The sequence below is a fragment of the Mastomys coucha genome, unplaced genomic scaffold (genome assembly GCF_008632895.1).
Source record: "Mastomys coucha isolate ucsf_1 unplaced genomic scaffold, UCSF_Mcou_1 pScaffold6, whole genome shotgun sequence".
In the NCBI taxonomy this organism is placed as follows: Eukaryota; Metazoa; Chordata; class Mammalia; order Rodentia; family Muridae; genus Mastomys; species Mastomys coucha.
The window spans coordinates 6374987-6388744 of NW_022196912.1; the positions used below are offsets into that span (position 1 = coordinate 6374987).

Consider the following 13758-nt stretch of genomic DNA (forward strand, 5'->3'; position numbering starts at 1 on the left):
CTGAATGCATGTTGTATTTTGCAGTGTAAGAAGGCAAAAGAGAGAAACAACATTTTTTTTCCTGACTCCAAGTCCAATTACAGTGAAGAAGTGTCCATCTGTACCTGCCTCATGGAGTCCCTGGGCCTGGGCCCTGCTCTGAGTTGTCACTGTCCCCACTGAGACACAAGCACTTCCACACAAAGTAAGTTAATTTTTTTTTTTTTAACAAGGAATGTTGACCGCAGTGCAGTCATCCCTACTGTGACTACAGAGGACACATTTCAGAATTCATGATTTTGTATTTGTGGATGTCATTTTAAAGAGGAGCCCAGAGGCCCAAGAAGCAGTGTGACTCAAACTGAGTCTGAAAGTAATGGTGAGATTTAGCCCAGTGGACATTCTCCTTGAGGGAGCAGTGTGAACAAACATTGCTAAGTAGAACTGGGCTTGTATGATTGGGGTCTGAAGCAGCAAAGATACCCTGCTACTGTGTGTGAGGGGGAGATGCTAGGAAGTACGTCTGCCTTAAAAGCCTGACCCTGCTGCCCCAGCCCCAAACGTGGGCAAATGCCACTTCCAAGGCCTTGTGCAAAAGCAATCGTGAGATTTCTCAGTTTGGTTTGCTTGTTGAGTGCAAAATCTGTTCTCTGCTTTCATCATGTGGATCCCAGACAGGCGGAAAGTTACATCTGTCAGGCAGGTGACAGGGATACTGTGTTCCTGCAGACACATTTGCTCCAGCCCAGAATTTCAGCCCAGCCCACCTCGAAGCTACTTCCAAGTCCAGTACCACGGAACGCTGGTGCCCAGGGAAAGAGCCACAAGACTTGTGGACTGCAGCATCAGGCAAGGGGACTGCAAGGAGCTATGAGATAATCTGCCCTCACCCCCAGGCCAGGGCATTGGAATTCAGAACTTTACCTACTACCTCTGAGGGTCTGGCTGTGTCTGGACTGGGGACGTGGGCACCGAGACATGTTCAAAGAGCCCATGAACTCCAGACAGGGCTACCAAGTTTAACAAGGAGGCCAAGCTACTGAGAGTCGATCTGATCCTTTACATTCAAACAGGGGCCGCGGTGACGAGTGGCACCTAAATTCAAGCAGGGTTATCCGTGGCAATTACCGTCCACAAGACCGACTCTGCGCACGGCTATGATAAACCCTCTTTTTCATTTAAAACAATGGTCGCATGATGTAGATGCTGTCACTGTCACGGTCCATTATACTCCTGAGGAAGCTGGGGAAGGGGATCCGAGATGCTTCAGAAAAATCACATGCGTGGTCAGTGGAGAGCAGGGCCTTCATGCAGCCTCACTGGGGAGCCTGCACAGTCTGGGCATGGAGAGGTGCCTCCATCTTGAAAAGAAGCCCAGCAGCCTGTGATAGGAGTGGCTCTTTTAAAGACCATCTAGTGAATTGTCTGCTTTCTCATTAAACAGCTTTCAATAAGAGAAGCCATGACCCACCAGCATGGCAGCTATATTTTTCATTAGTAAATTAATAAATAGTTGCCTGGGCCTGTACACATGTCTTTTAAGGGAAGCCTACCCCAGAGTGAGGCCAACTCTGTGCCTACTTAATTGAGATTCTGAATATGCAAAGACAAGCCCGGCCACAGTCCAAGTGCCAAGGAACCCTCTCTTAGACGCTTCTTCGCAGAGCTGGCCAGCACCCTGAAGGGGCAGACCGGCTCTGTGAATTCGAGCTGCCTGGTCAGAAGGCCAGGATCATCTGCACAGAAGGGTACAACAGTGCCAGGTTCCAGTGAGTGTTCCAAGTTCCACATTCTGTAGTCAGACCAAAGGCAGCTCCTGGCAGGGAGGCGGTAAGGGCTCCCCTTGATTGTCTGTTCCTCCACACGCACCGGGTGTCTGACATTTCACATCCCTTACCTTCATCCATGGTGGCTCCAAAAGCTGGTGACCACCGGAGTTACTCGGGGAGCCTTTTAAAACTTATTTCATTGACACGTCTCGTGTAGGAGCAGGGAGTGTTTTTACTCTATTAACAAAAAAGCTCAGTTTTCAAAAAATTTACCTCCAAATAACATGAGATGAATAATATGCTTTTCGGAAAAACTAGTTTACTTAGGAACTTGCTATGTAGCTCCAGTCAGCCTGGGACTTACTCTGTAGAAAAGACTGGCATCAGATTCACAGAGCTCTGCCTGCCTCTGCCTCCCACAAGCTGTGATCAGAGGCATGAGCCACCATGTCTGACCATTTTGAGAATTTAAAATTACATGAATGTGTATCAGGGCACAGATGAGAAGTTGAAGGAAAACTAACCAGAGCTGGGGTCTTTCCTTTGGTCATGTTCATCCTGGGGATCAAACTCAGGTCCTCAGGCTTGGCGGCAAGGGCTATTACCCACTGAGCCATCTTAGTAGTCCTGTTTATGCCTTGATTATCTTTTTAATTCAATTAGTCTTTAGCTCTAAAATTTATTTAGCTCTTTTGATATTTTGAATATTCTCATTTTGTTCAGATGTTTTCCTGAGCCTGATGAGATTTTGAGTTTTTTGATGAATTTCTTTGATAATTTCATGTGTGTATGTAATACATTCTGCTCACAGGCCATCCCTTCACCCTCCTTATCCTCTCCCACATCCCCCACCATGCTTCCCGGCCTCTCACCAAATTTTCACTATATTTTCTTGACTTTTTGTTTGTTTTGTTGATTTTGTTTTGCTTTGTTTTGTGACCCACTGGGTTTAACCAGGTCACTCATGTGGGCATGGATGGAGTGACGTACTGTAGCATGAGTCACTCATGGGCAGCCGGATCACTAAAGAAATGACTTTCTGTCCTGCAGCAGCTCCAGGCTTCCATTAGCTTTCCTGGGTGTGCAGGACCCCACTCGCCCCTCCTCTGTCTAAGCCCGAATGCTCATGAGTTCAGTCTTATGTGGGCCCTGTGCAAGCAACTACAGCTGTTGTAAGCTCACTAAGCTTACCAGCGTCGTGGCTATATCAGGCCCATGGGACAGCATTTTATGGCCTGAGTAGGAAAGATCTTTTTATTCTTGTATTTTCATTTTGTTTTTGTTTGTTTGTTTGTTTGTTTCTGGTGTGCAAGGATAAAAGCCAGGGTCAAGTGCATATCAAGCGAATGTCCTACCACTGAGTCAGACCCCAGTCTGAGGATTTTCCTCCTCTTCTTCCTCTTCTTCCTCTTCCTCCTGCTCCGTCTGCTGCTCCTCCTGGTCCTCCTCCTTATTATTATTATCATTGGAGGACGATGTGTGGATGATAGGGGTCTGGGAGTGAGGATGCGCACACACCCTCATCGCACATTCACAGAAGTCAGAGGTCATCTCCACAGGCTTTATGAGGTCTCTGGGGTCAAACACAGGTTCTCAGGATTGTTTGCTGTTTGTAAGCACTCTTACTCTAGCCTTGAGGTCTTTTAAACATGCAGAGTCCCAGATGATATTGGCAGAGACTTTGATGACAGCAGTGTTGTCTGAGGAGCAGCAGGTGTGGAGTGCAACCTTCCAACACAGACTTCTTACAGGTCTCCCAGGTGATTGACGTACGTACACAAGCTTGGCACCATTCCTGGTGAAAGACTGCCTTCAGCCTCTTCAACCCCACACCTCTCCCCAGAGTGCTCTTTCCCATTTAGCCATCCTCTATGTCATAACAGGTTTTGTGAAGCCTTCTGCCTCCACGCAGTCTTCCTGGATTGAATCCTGCCTTACCAGGTTTCTCATGATTCTCCCCAGTCCTTCTCATCCCATAATGCATTCATTTATTTGTTAATCTTTGGATTTTTTTTTATTTTGTATGTATGGGGGATTTGTTTGTATAATGTCTGTGCTGCAGTGCCTGCAGAGGCTGTAAGAAGGTGTCAGATCCCCTAGGACTAGAGTTACAAGTAGGTGTGAGCTTCCATGTGAATGCTGGGGATTGAACTCAGGTCTCAATGGCTGAGCCTTCTCTCCAGCCCCATGTTGAGACATTCTGTGTGCTTAGGTGTTGATTTGGTGTTTCCAACACTGACTTCCTACCTGAATCTTAGGTCATTGCTACTTAGAGAACCCTGGACTAGAATGGCCTTGACTTGCTGCTATTGGGTGACAGTAAGTGAACAGGGACAGGATGGCAGAGGGTGACAGGATGGCAGAGGGTGAGTCTTGGGTTCTTCGGGATCGGGATCAGCTTCCTACAAACCACTTTCCGTCTCTTAATGTTGGTTAACTTATCTACAAACTGAGGGCTAGCGATAGTTTCCAGTCTCCTTCCCTTCAGACTCTGACCTTCCCTTTCCTCCTTTGTGTTCTGCACAGGGAGGGAGCAGACATTAGCAACACTTTGGACACGTAGTTCTACATTGTCCATGGGCCCTCCCCTGGCCCCCATTTCTGAGAGCAGCCATGGCCCTGACTGACATAGATGTGCAGAAGCAGATCAAGCACATGATGGCATTCATTGAGCAAGAGGCCAATGAGAAGGCGGAAGAGATAGACGCCAAGGCGGAGGAAGAGTTCAACATTGAGAAAGGCCGCCTGGTGCAGACCCAGCGGCTGAAGATCATGGATTATTTTGAGAAGAAGGAAAAACAGATCGAGCAGCAGAAAAAAATCCAGCTGTCCACCATGAGAAACCAGGCTCGGATCACAGTCCTGAGAGCCCGAGACAATCTCATCTTAGAATTGCTCAGAGATGCGAAGACGAGACTCAGCAGAATTGTGTCGGATGAAGAAGTCTACCGGGATCTGCTGGATAAGCTTGTGCTCCAAGCCTTGCTCCGGCTGCTGGAGCCTGTGATGATTGTCCGCTGCCGGCCACAGGACCTCCACCTGGTGGAGTCTGCGGTGCTAAGAGCCATCCCTCGGTACATGATGCTCTGCCAGAAGCATTTGGAGGTCCAGGTTGATGAAACTGAACACTTGGCTTCCAATGCCGTCGGAGGGGTGGAGGTTTATAGCAGCGATCAGAAAATAAAGGTTTCCAATACGCTGGAAAGTCGACTGAATCTCGCAGCCGTGCAAAAGATGCCCGAGATACGGAGGAGTTTGTTTGGGGATAACGCCAACAGGAAGTTCTTTACGTGAGGCTGTGGGAAGGGAAGCCTGTGTTGAACTGCAGAGTCTTAAGAGTCTAAAGGACAAAAGGACTGGGGTGGAGGGGGTGTCACCTTCCTCTCTGCTCTGCCTCTGTAGTCATTTCTTAGCTTTGAATAGCTAAGAGTGTTATACATTCTTAACTTTAGAATAAATCCCAAATTATGCTCAGAAGTCAAATTGTAGCTCGTCTGACTTGACAGTTTCCAGGGCATATCGAAGTCTTGGATGAAGATGTCTGTCAGCTTTGCCTTAGCTCAGATGTGAGTTGTACCTTTGACCTAGGCATCTGAAGCTCTAAGCTTATTCAAATATGAAGGGTGCTTTTCCTCTTGTTTCAGGTGTAGTAACTTGGGACAATGTTATTTAATGAGGGTCAGCGTCATGGGTGTGTCTGCTACACCTTTGCCAGGCTCATGCTAAGAAAACCACCAGGCAATCAGAAACTGCACCTGCAGTCTAATGTCCCTGTAGCCACTGCCTTGAGATTCCCGATGCTATCTCTGGAGCTATGACGTGTAGGAGAGACTGCAGTGGGACACTGGGGTGCGTAACCATGAATTTGGAGTCTTGGCTTATGCATACTACTGATTCCAGAAGCCTGTCTGTATTCCTGAAATTTGTTCTTGGCCTGTCTCTCCCATCTCCCTAGTACTCTGAAGCCCAGCCTTATACATTACCAAGCAGCTGACATTGCCACCTCTCTGACCCCTTATGCATGGTGGGTCAGAGGAAGGTGTTCTACGACATTCAGAGGCTACAATAGTAGACCCACTCAGCCAGTCTCAGTGTGATAGGAAAAAGAACCAAGAAGCTGTCAAAGTATCAAGTATTGAAAGAATGGAGGCAGAATGCTCAGGAGTGTCTGAGGGTGTGCCTGTGGCCTGCGAAGAATCCCCACACCTGCTTGGATACTTGCTTGGATAATTGGCTGCCTGTAGGTTTTGGGCTCTCTCTCCCGACAGCTTGAAGTACTTTCTGAGAGAAGCCAAGAAACACAGATCACAGTCATTTTTGTTTACATGTGGGCATTACGTAGCATGAGATGAATAGTGGGTCTGGAGATAGAGATAGCTCAGTAGTTAGGAGCGCTTGCTCTTACAGAGTCCTCGAGCTCAGTTCCCAGGACCCAATGGTGGCTTATAGCTGCTCACCTCACACTCAAGTTCCAGAGGATCCAATTCCTTTCGATCTTGGTAGGCACCAGGCACACATGTTACACACATCCATGAGGCAAACACTCATGAATGAACAGTAAAATCTGTGCTGGTTGTGCTTTATTCCAGAAGACACCAACTAATAAACATGAAGAGCAGAGAAACCAAGGCAGAAAACACTTGCTATGCATTATTTTCCCCCTGCCTTTAAACAAAGGGCCCCTTCACTTTTATTTTACATGGGGCCCCACAGATTCTGTATTTAGTTCTGTGTGTGTGTGTGTGTGTGTGTGTGTATGTGTGTGTGTGTGTGTGTGCTCTCAGATTAAATCTGTATATGTGCCATTGATTAAAAGGTTTGGAACAGAAGAAACTCCAAACAACTTTCTGGAGTAAATGCTTATGCCTTGTCTGGTAAGCACTGTGTACTGAATAGAAGGCCCTGAGACTCAAATCTGGGGTCAGGTTATTAGTAACTTGGGGTGCTTCACAGGAAGGACACAGAGGCAGAAATCTCATGGGGCCTCAGGAAAGAGCTAGGATTAAGGCTCAGAAAGCCACATACATCTCTTATCTCTTAAGTTCCGTTTCCATGTCTCCATGATTTGCCACATTCTCTTTCTCACAGTTGCCATGCTGCCCATTGCTCCTTTTCCTCCTCCTCCTCCTCTTCGCCCTCCCTGTCCTCTCTCCCTATGGTTCCAGTATAATCTTTCATATACCTTCAGCAATGCAAAAGGGGGATGTTTAATCAAGCCCTGACATATCCCCAGTTCCCAGCCACAAGGACCTCGTCCCATGGAGGGGTCAGCACACTGTGCCTTTATGTGCCCGCTCCTCTTTCCCACTGATCTCTTTTTCCAGAGACTGCCTTCCAGACAGGAACCCTCTTCCTTCTCTGTTGTCCTGTTGCTTGTGGCTTTTGCATCTCAAGTTGGGCTACGGGGAGGCTCTGAGTGAATATTCATGAACATTCTGGATGGGGGACTCCAGGGTCACTCCTGTTCTGGCTTATAAGGAGGAAAGGGGCTATGACTCAAGGGTCTGGGGAAAGGCGTCTCTGAGGTATTTCAGAATCAGAGCTTGACAAAGTAAATAAATAAATAAAAACCCTTCTCCACTGTTCCTGGAAGGGCAGCTGAACTCAAGGAAGGCTGTGTCTCCTGCTTTGCATCTCATGCTGATGCATCTGGGGGCTCCTGCACACCTTCCACTGCTGGGCATGGCCTCACTTTGCCTTGTGTGCATAGACTTTGGCTGTCTGAAGGGCCTGTGCCTGACCAGTGTCCTCCACAAGTGCTGTGAGAAATGCATATTCCAGCCTTTGGATCCGCATGGCCTCAGTACTAACTTGACACACGTGGTAGACTACTTCACCAAGGAGCTCACAGCTCTATGTGCCTTATCCCAGGGTCTTTGCTTTAGAAGTGTGCATGCATTTTGTTAGTGGGTGGGCATTCTTCATTAGCAATCGCATCCTGCCCTAAAGAAGGTGTGTTCTTGGAGCAAACTGTGAGAACCACTGTCAGCACATCTCTCCCCCATGTCCCCCCCATTAGCACCTCCTCCTGAGGTGTGAGGCAAACTGTTGGCTGTTCAGAGGCTGTGCACAGGGCCTGTGGAGGGGGGAGTGTTAACGGCACCAGCAGCTCCTACCACCATCATCACCACCACCACCACCACACAGATGTGTGCTTCATCAAGAGTTAGGTCTGTCAGCAGGCAGAGGAGGAAAATACATTCAGCTCTGTTTCCTGGAGAGCAACAGACAGAGATGGACGGGTGTGAGGCCAGGACCAGAGAAAGCTGGGAGACCAGACCTGCAAAGATACAGTAGGGCTCTGGTGCTGCCCGTAAAGTCATAGGGACCTTAGAAGTGGACCACCAGATTATTCTGGGCCCAATCTCAGCCTACTGGTGCCTCTGAAGAGCAACTGTGGCGTCTTGCTTGACTGCTTGGGTTTATTGCTCTTTAGCCTTCCCATGTTTCCCCCAGTATACACTTTACTCCTTCAACCTCAGATCCCTTCTCTGAAGTTGCCCTCACTTCTGACAGCAGAGAAAGGCAGCTTGGCTTCTCCCTCCCCCCACCTAGCTTCTGTAGTAAAGCAAAAGAAACCCAGGCATCTTGAGCAAAATCATAGCTCAAGGGGCTTGTCCTGCAGAGTGGCTCTCTTTTACGGGGAAGGTGGGGTACTTCTGCCCGAAGACACAGCTAAAGATGCAGGTCTTCTGACTCTTGCCCCACATCCTTTGCCATCTCCTGGGAGAGATGAATGTGAACTCTCTCATCTCTGGTCAATGAGCCTATGGAGGGTGATGCTGGGTTGATCCTGGAGGCTCGCAAACCCTTCAAACTTGTTCTGGAGATTACAGGAGGCTCCAAGGTCCAGAACACCCAGCAAATAACTTGTCTGTTTGAATCTGAAGTCCTGGGGAAGTAGGGAAGCAGTCCCGCCAGGGTCATAACTTGCTGACACCTGCGGATAACCTGGGATCCAGAACAAGTCTGAAAAGGCTGAAGTTACCGCCATTCATTTTTATAAAACACACTGTGTATGAATTGAGAACCTTGGTGGTCAGCGGGTCGGATGTGACAGCAACTACATGGCCATATCTGGTGCCACAGAGAAGCCTTCATTTTTTCCCCCCACTTTTCAGGAGGTCTTGAGCTCAGGTCAGTCACAATGAAGATCCACAGACTCTGTACAAGAGAGGGGTGACAGAAGGGTACCAGGGAAGGACTGCATATTCAAAGGAACAGTGATATAAATATCTTTGTATTTTTGGAATCTGAATCCTGGCTTTTCACTTAAGTGGAATTGCATATCAACAGAGTTCTTACTCACACATTCTGAAAATATTTATTTCACTGTTACTAAGTGCTCTGTGCACGGAACAGGACAATTAAGGCCTTAAGGAACCTGCTGATATGGAAGTAAGGGCATCGATGGGAGGAACCTCCAGGGGTTCCTACGCTAAAAGAATAGCCAATGGATGGACTTGGAAGGAGGTTTATGTTGGTCTGAGAAAATATTAAGAAATTATAGTTCAAAAAGTCTTCCATAACTCCAGCTCAGGCAGGGCCCTCCTAATTGCCCCTGGCATTTGAGGGGGTGGGAGGAAGGAGAAGATAGCCATATTAGCAGATGAGCAGAGAGGATGGGGCGGGGCTGAGCAAAAGCTCTCAGCAGAGGGACCTATGAAGTAGCCACTCTTGTCTTGGTCTGAATGCCTTAGATTCCAGAATGTGTAGATGAGACCATTTTTAAGCATCAGAAATTTGTTGCTCACAGTCTAGAGGCTGGAAAGTCAAGGTCCTAGAGATTTAGTATAAGGGGTGGCTGCTCATCACAGATGGAGAGCTCCCTCAGGCTCTCTTATCCCATTCATCAAGGTGTACTCCTAATTATGATCCAACAACCCCACTCCAAAGAGACAAGTTGTTTTACCTTGTTTTGTTTTGTGGTGCTGAGAATGGAACCCAAGCTTCTGTATACATCCAAGGGCAGGGCATGTTCCTAGGAAGTCTGCTTTAGGATTCAAGGGTTACAATGTATCTGTGAGGTTAGAAATGAGGCAGGAGAATGCTGCAGACCTTAGGTGTCCCAAGAAAGTATGAACAGGCTATGCTTCCTGCTGCTGGCTCCCCCACTGGGAAGGCTCAGCACACTATGATCTTAGAGTGTGGGGTCTTCATAATGGCAGCTTGGATTCTCCAGCAGCCCTTGATATAAAGAAATCAGTATATTAGAGGCTGCACACTGGGTGGGAGATAGCTGACAGAGGCTCTTGTTGCAGAGTTGCAAGCCCTTTGCTGGAGTAACTCACTTTGTGTCCTAACTTTCCTTTGGTAAGGCAAAGAGAATTGCAGCTTCTCATTGGGGTGATTTTGACAGGAAAATGAAACAAAATAGAAAGCTCTCGGGGGGGGGGGGGTGAGCCAGAGAGATCTATGTGTACCATGCTAATTTTGATATCAAATCTTAACTCAGTGGAATTATTTTTATTACTGCATGATACAAGAAATAAGAACACATTATGGAAGTCCAGAATGATTAACAAGCCTTAAAACTTGGAGAGTTTAGTATTTGAAGTTTATAATTTGGCTATTCTTTTAAAGTTACCATATGCTCACTTTCCTTGCTAAATAAAAAAATACATATATATCTTTAAATAATTATGCACAATATATTTATTCTACTTATCATTTTATACCCAGGTTTTTCACATGAAATCATGGGTCTTTGTAATGTTTATTTTCTTTGTTTGCTTGGTTATTTCAAGACAAGTTTTCTCTGTATAGCCCTAGTTGTCCTGAAACTCCCTCTGTAGACCAGACTGGCCTTAAACTCACAGACATCTGCTTGCCTCTGCCTCTGAGTGCTGGGATTAAAGGAATGTGCCACCACTGCCCAGCTGTAATTTTCATTTTCAATGTTCATAAACTATTGCAAGCAACATGTTTCATAATTTCATGAACCTAGCAGAAATTGACAGCTGAGTTAATTTCAAAGTTTCATTTCTGTAAATAATGCTGTAAGACATTTTTAAAAAGTGTAATAGATCTGTATGTAGTATTTTGTCTAATTGTGCTACTGAAAAGATACCATAGTAAAAATATGGAGATCTGCTTTTTGAGAAGGGGGGGGAAGACAGAGAGAGAGAGAGAGAGAGAGAGAGAGAGAGATTCTTTTAACATTGGTTGGTCTCAGCCTCACTGTGTAATCAAAGCTGATCTTCAAATCCTAATGTTCCTGCCTCTACCTCCCAAGTGTTGGGAATATAAGCATGGACCGCCACACCCGCGCCATTCCCTAAGTGTTTTATGTATGGGGCTCCTTTGTACATGCATACACATCATTGGCCTAATGGTGCATATGCAGTGTGATTATGTGACTTAAAATGGTTTTATTCATTTATTTATTTTACTCACTGCTATTGTGGTAAGCAGTAAGTGCGTGAGGGTTAGGAGGTCAGAGCCTAGACTAACAGGAACCTAATTCAAATCCAGACCCTACCCCTTGATCCTTTGACTGAACTGTAAGTCTCAGTATTCATTCATTAGTCAGCTAGTTAACCCCAGGCAACTTTCTTGTCCTGATCACACTTTAGAAGGATAATTATAGTACTTGCCTTTTCAAGGTGTAAGAATTATTCCATAGAAAGCCTCCATCAGACCTGGCATGCAGTAAGCACTCCATAAATACGAGCCACTCCTATTTTTTTAAATGCATGTTCCATATCAGGAAGCATTCTTGGAGAGAATTTTTTTCATTGTTTTCTTAATTTTTGTCTTATGTGTTTGAGTGTTTTGAGTGCTTGTATGTATATGTTTGTTCATATACATGGGTGGTGTTTGGTACTCCCAGAGGGCAGAAGGGAATGTCAGATCCTCAGGAACTGGACAGACAGTGGTCAGTCACCACATAGGTGCTGAGAATAAAATCAGGGTCCTCTGGAAGAGCAGCCAATGCTCTTTACTCCAGAGCCATTATTCCAGTCCTGAGATCATCATTTATAGTGACTTCCTAGTAATGTGTTGTTTTATATACTTTAATTTATTCAATGCCATTGTATATTTCATTTATCTTAATAAAGTAGTGATTTTGGGTTTCCGCCCCAGTTTTAAGTTTTTCCACCCTAGATTTGTGTTATTTGTGTTATTGGAATTAAAGAGTATTATAATTTTTTAGAGATTACTAAAGCATATGCTAAATTGCTTCAACAGGAGAGATTTTAAGATAAGGGCTCAAGCGTGGTTTTCAAACTGCAGCAGCACGAACTAAAATCTTGGACATAACAATCTTTCATCCCTCTCCTACCTCCCTTTTAAAGTTGTTCCGCTGGAAGGCATACACTTCAGATTCCTGAACTTTTGAGACGGTCCCTTGGTTGTGAAAGGGACCAGCACGTAGAAGTGGGGGATGAAGAGGAGGAGGGAAGTGCAGGTTTGAACGTCCTAACGCCCTGTCTGACTGTCTTAGTAATTGTATCACGGTTGACAGATGCAGCAGCGGTCACGTGGCATGAGCATGACCTCATAGCTCCTGGCCTGTGCCAAGGCCCAGCAGCTGCGGGAGGAGGGGAGGGAAGGTCGGTTGCACCACCCCAAGTTGGCAAGTTACTTAAAGGAGACTTGAGGGCCTAGGAACTCTTACTGGTCCCCTGAGAGCAGAGGAAGGAGATGCTCCGATTTTTCTGATGGACTGGAAAGGACATTTCGCTGCTTCATTAGTAACTATTTGCTGCGTGCAGCTGGATGCCCAGCTCCGAATGCAGGACAGTCTCTGTGCCAGGCGATCTGCCCATTTCCTTTCTCTGCACTCTGATTATCCACATCTTATTGCCCAGAAAACAGGATTGGAAACGGAATGAGAAAGTTTTAGGTTCAAGCCAAGAAGTGAGGACAGGACAGGCAGCTTTAGGCACCCTCATCCACACCCTGGCCTTTGAGGCTGGGACCCCTGGGGTGCGAGGAACTTCCTGAAAGAAAGGGGAGAGCCAAGATAGGAGAGGAGAGGACAGCAGACAGAACTTACCTGGATCTGTAAGGCAGAGAAGGGAATTTTTGAGAGAACCATCAAGATAAACAGACCAAAAGATGAAAGAACTGTGTTCATAGAGTTGAAGGAGCGCTCCCTTTCCACCTAACCAATGTATGACAGTTCCACTTTCCTCTAGAATGCCTGCGAAGGATTGGCAAAGACCCAGGGAACATTTACAGCCCTAGGCTTTGCATGTGTTCTAGACAGCTTCTTATTGCATGCAAATGCCAATTTCGTCGCAGGCAATCATGCCTATGAATGCTCCAACCCCTGGATGCCTGTGTACACACACGCATAAGTAAATATACCCACACCACAAATACACACACATGTATGCCACAAATGTGTGCACACACATGCACACAAGCACACATAAACCACAAGTACACACACGTGCACGCACACACACACACACACACACACACACACAAACGCATGTGCACACATACATTTTTTCTTAGACTTAAGAAACATATCCATACAGCTTCTTGTACATTTTTAGGCTTAAGCATTCAAATATTTTCCCTCAGTTTAAAACGTTACATGGAATACACTTTCTGGTATATTGCAAATATTGACATTTTAAAGTAAAATGGTTACAGTACTCTGAAACATGTTTCTAAATGCAACACCGTAGTGGTTGGCTACCCGCTGCCATCCCTTTTAAAAATACATGAAGACATTGGAGCCATTTCATCTCTCTCTCTCTCTCCGGTGTCACACATTTCTACTCCACTTCTTGATTTAGCCCACACTTTTTGTGAATGGAAGTCTCCTGAATCCCTATCATAGCCTCACCCACTCCAGTATGGCTATTTTTGTATACCTGTATTCATACAAAATGAGTTCATTTAATACATTTCTTGTGGCTGTTCACTCTCTCTTTGTCATTTTAAAAATCATTTTTGACAACTTTATATTTGATCTACTATACTGTTACCCTCTCTAAACCCCTGAGCCCTTCTTTTTTTTTTTTTTTTTTTTTTTTTTTTTTTTTTTTTT

At 45.9% G+C, this 13758-nt stretch overlaps 1 protein-coding gene across 5 annotated transcripts; it reads left to right on the top strand.

Annotated features, from left to right (window-relative positions):
• Positions 1–1761: 1761 nt before the first annotated feature.
• Atp6v1e2 (ATPase H+ transporting V1 subunit E2) lies at positions 1762–5225 on the top strand. 5 transcript variants are annotated; one of them, XM_031355989.1, is made up of 4 exons: positions 1792–1809; positions 3404–3517; positions 4007–4067; positions 4275–5225. In XM_031355989.1, the coding sequence occupies exon 4, from the start codon at positions 4362–4364 to the stop codon at positions 5040–5042; it is 681 nt and encodes a 226-aa protein (XP_031211849.1). In that variant the 5' UTR covers positions 1792–1809; positions 3404–3517; positions 4007–4067; positions 4275–4361; the 3' UTR covers positions 5043–5225. The 5 variants fall into 5 exon arrangements, with proteins under 5 accessions (XP_031211848.1, XP_031211849.1, XP_031211852.1 ...); XM_031355992.1 differs by lacking the exon at positions 3404–3517 and having other exon boundaries at positions 1793–1809; XM_031355993.1 differs by lacking the exon at positions 1792–1809 and having other exon boundaries at positions 3404–3508.
• Positions 5226–13758: the final 8533 nt, after the last annotated feature.

Coding starts and splice junctions, on each gene's coding strand:
- Atp6v1e2 (XM_031355988.1), top strand. CDS start 4,362: ATGGCCCTGACTGACATAGATGTGCAGAAGCAGATCAAGCACATGATG.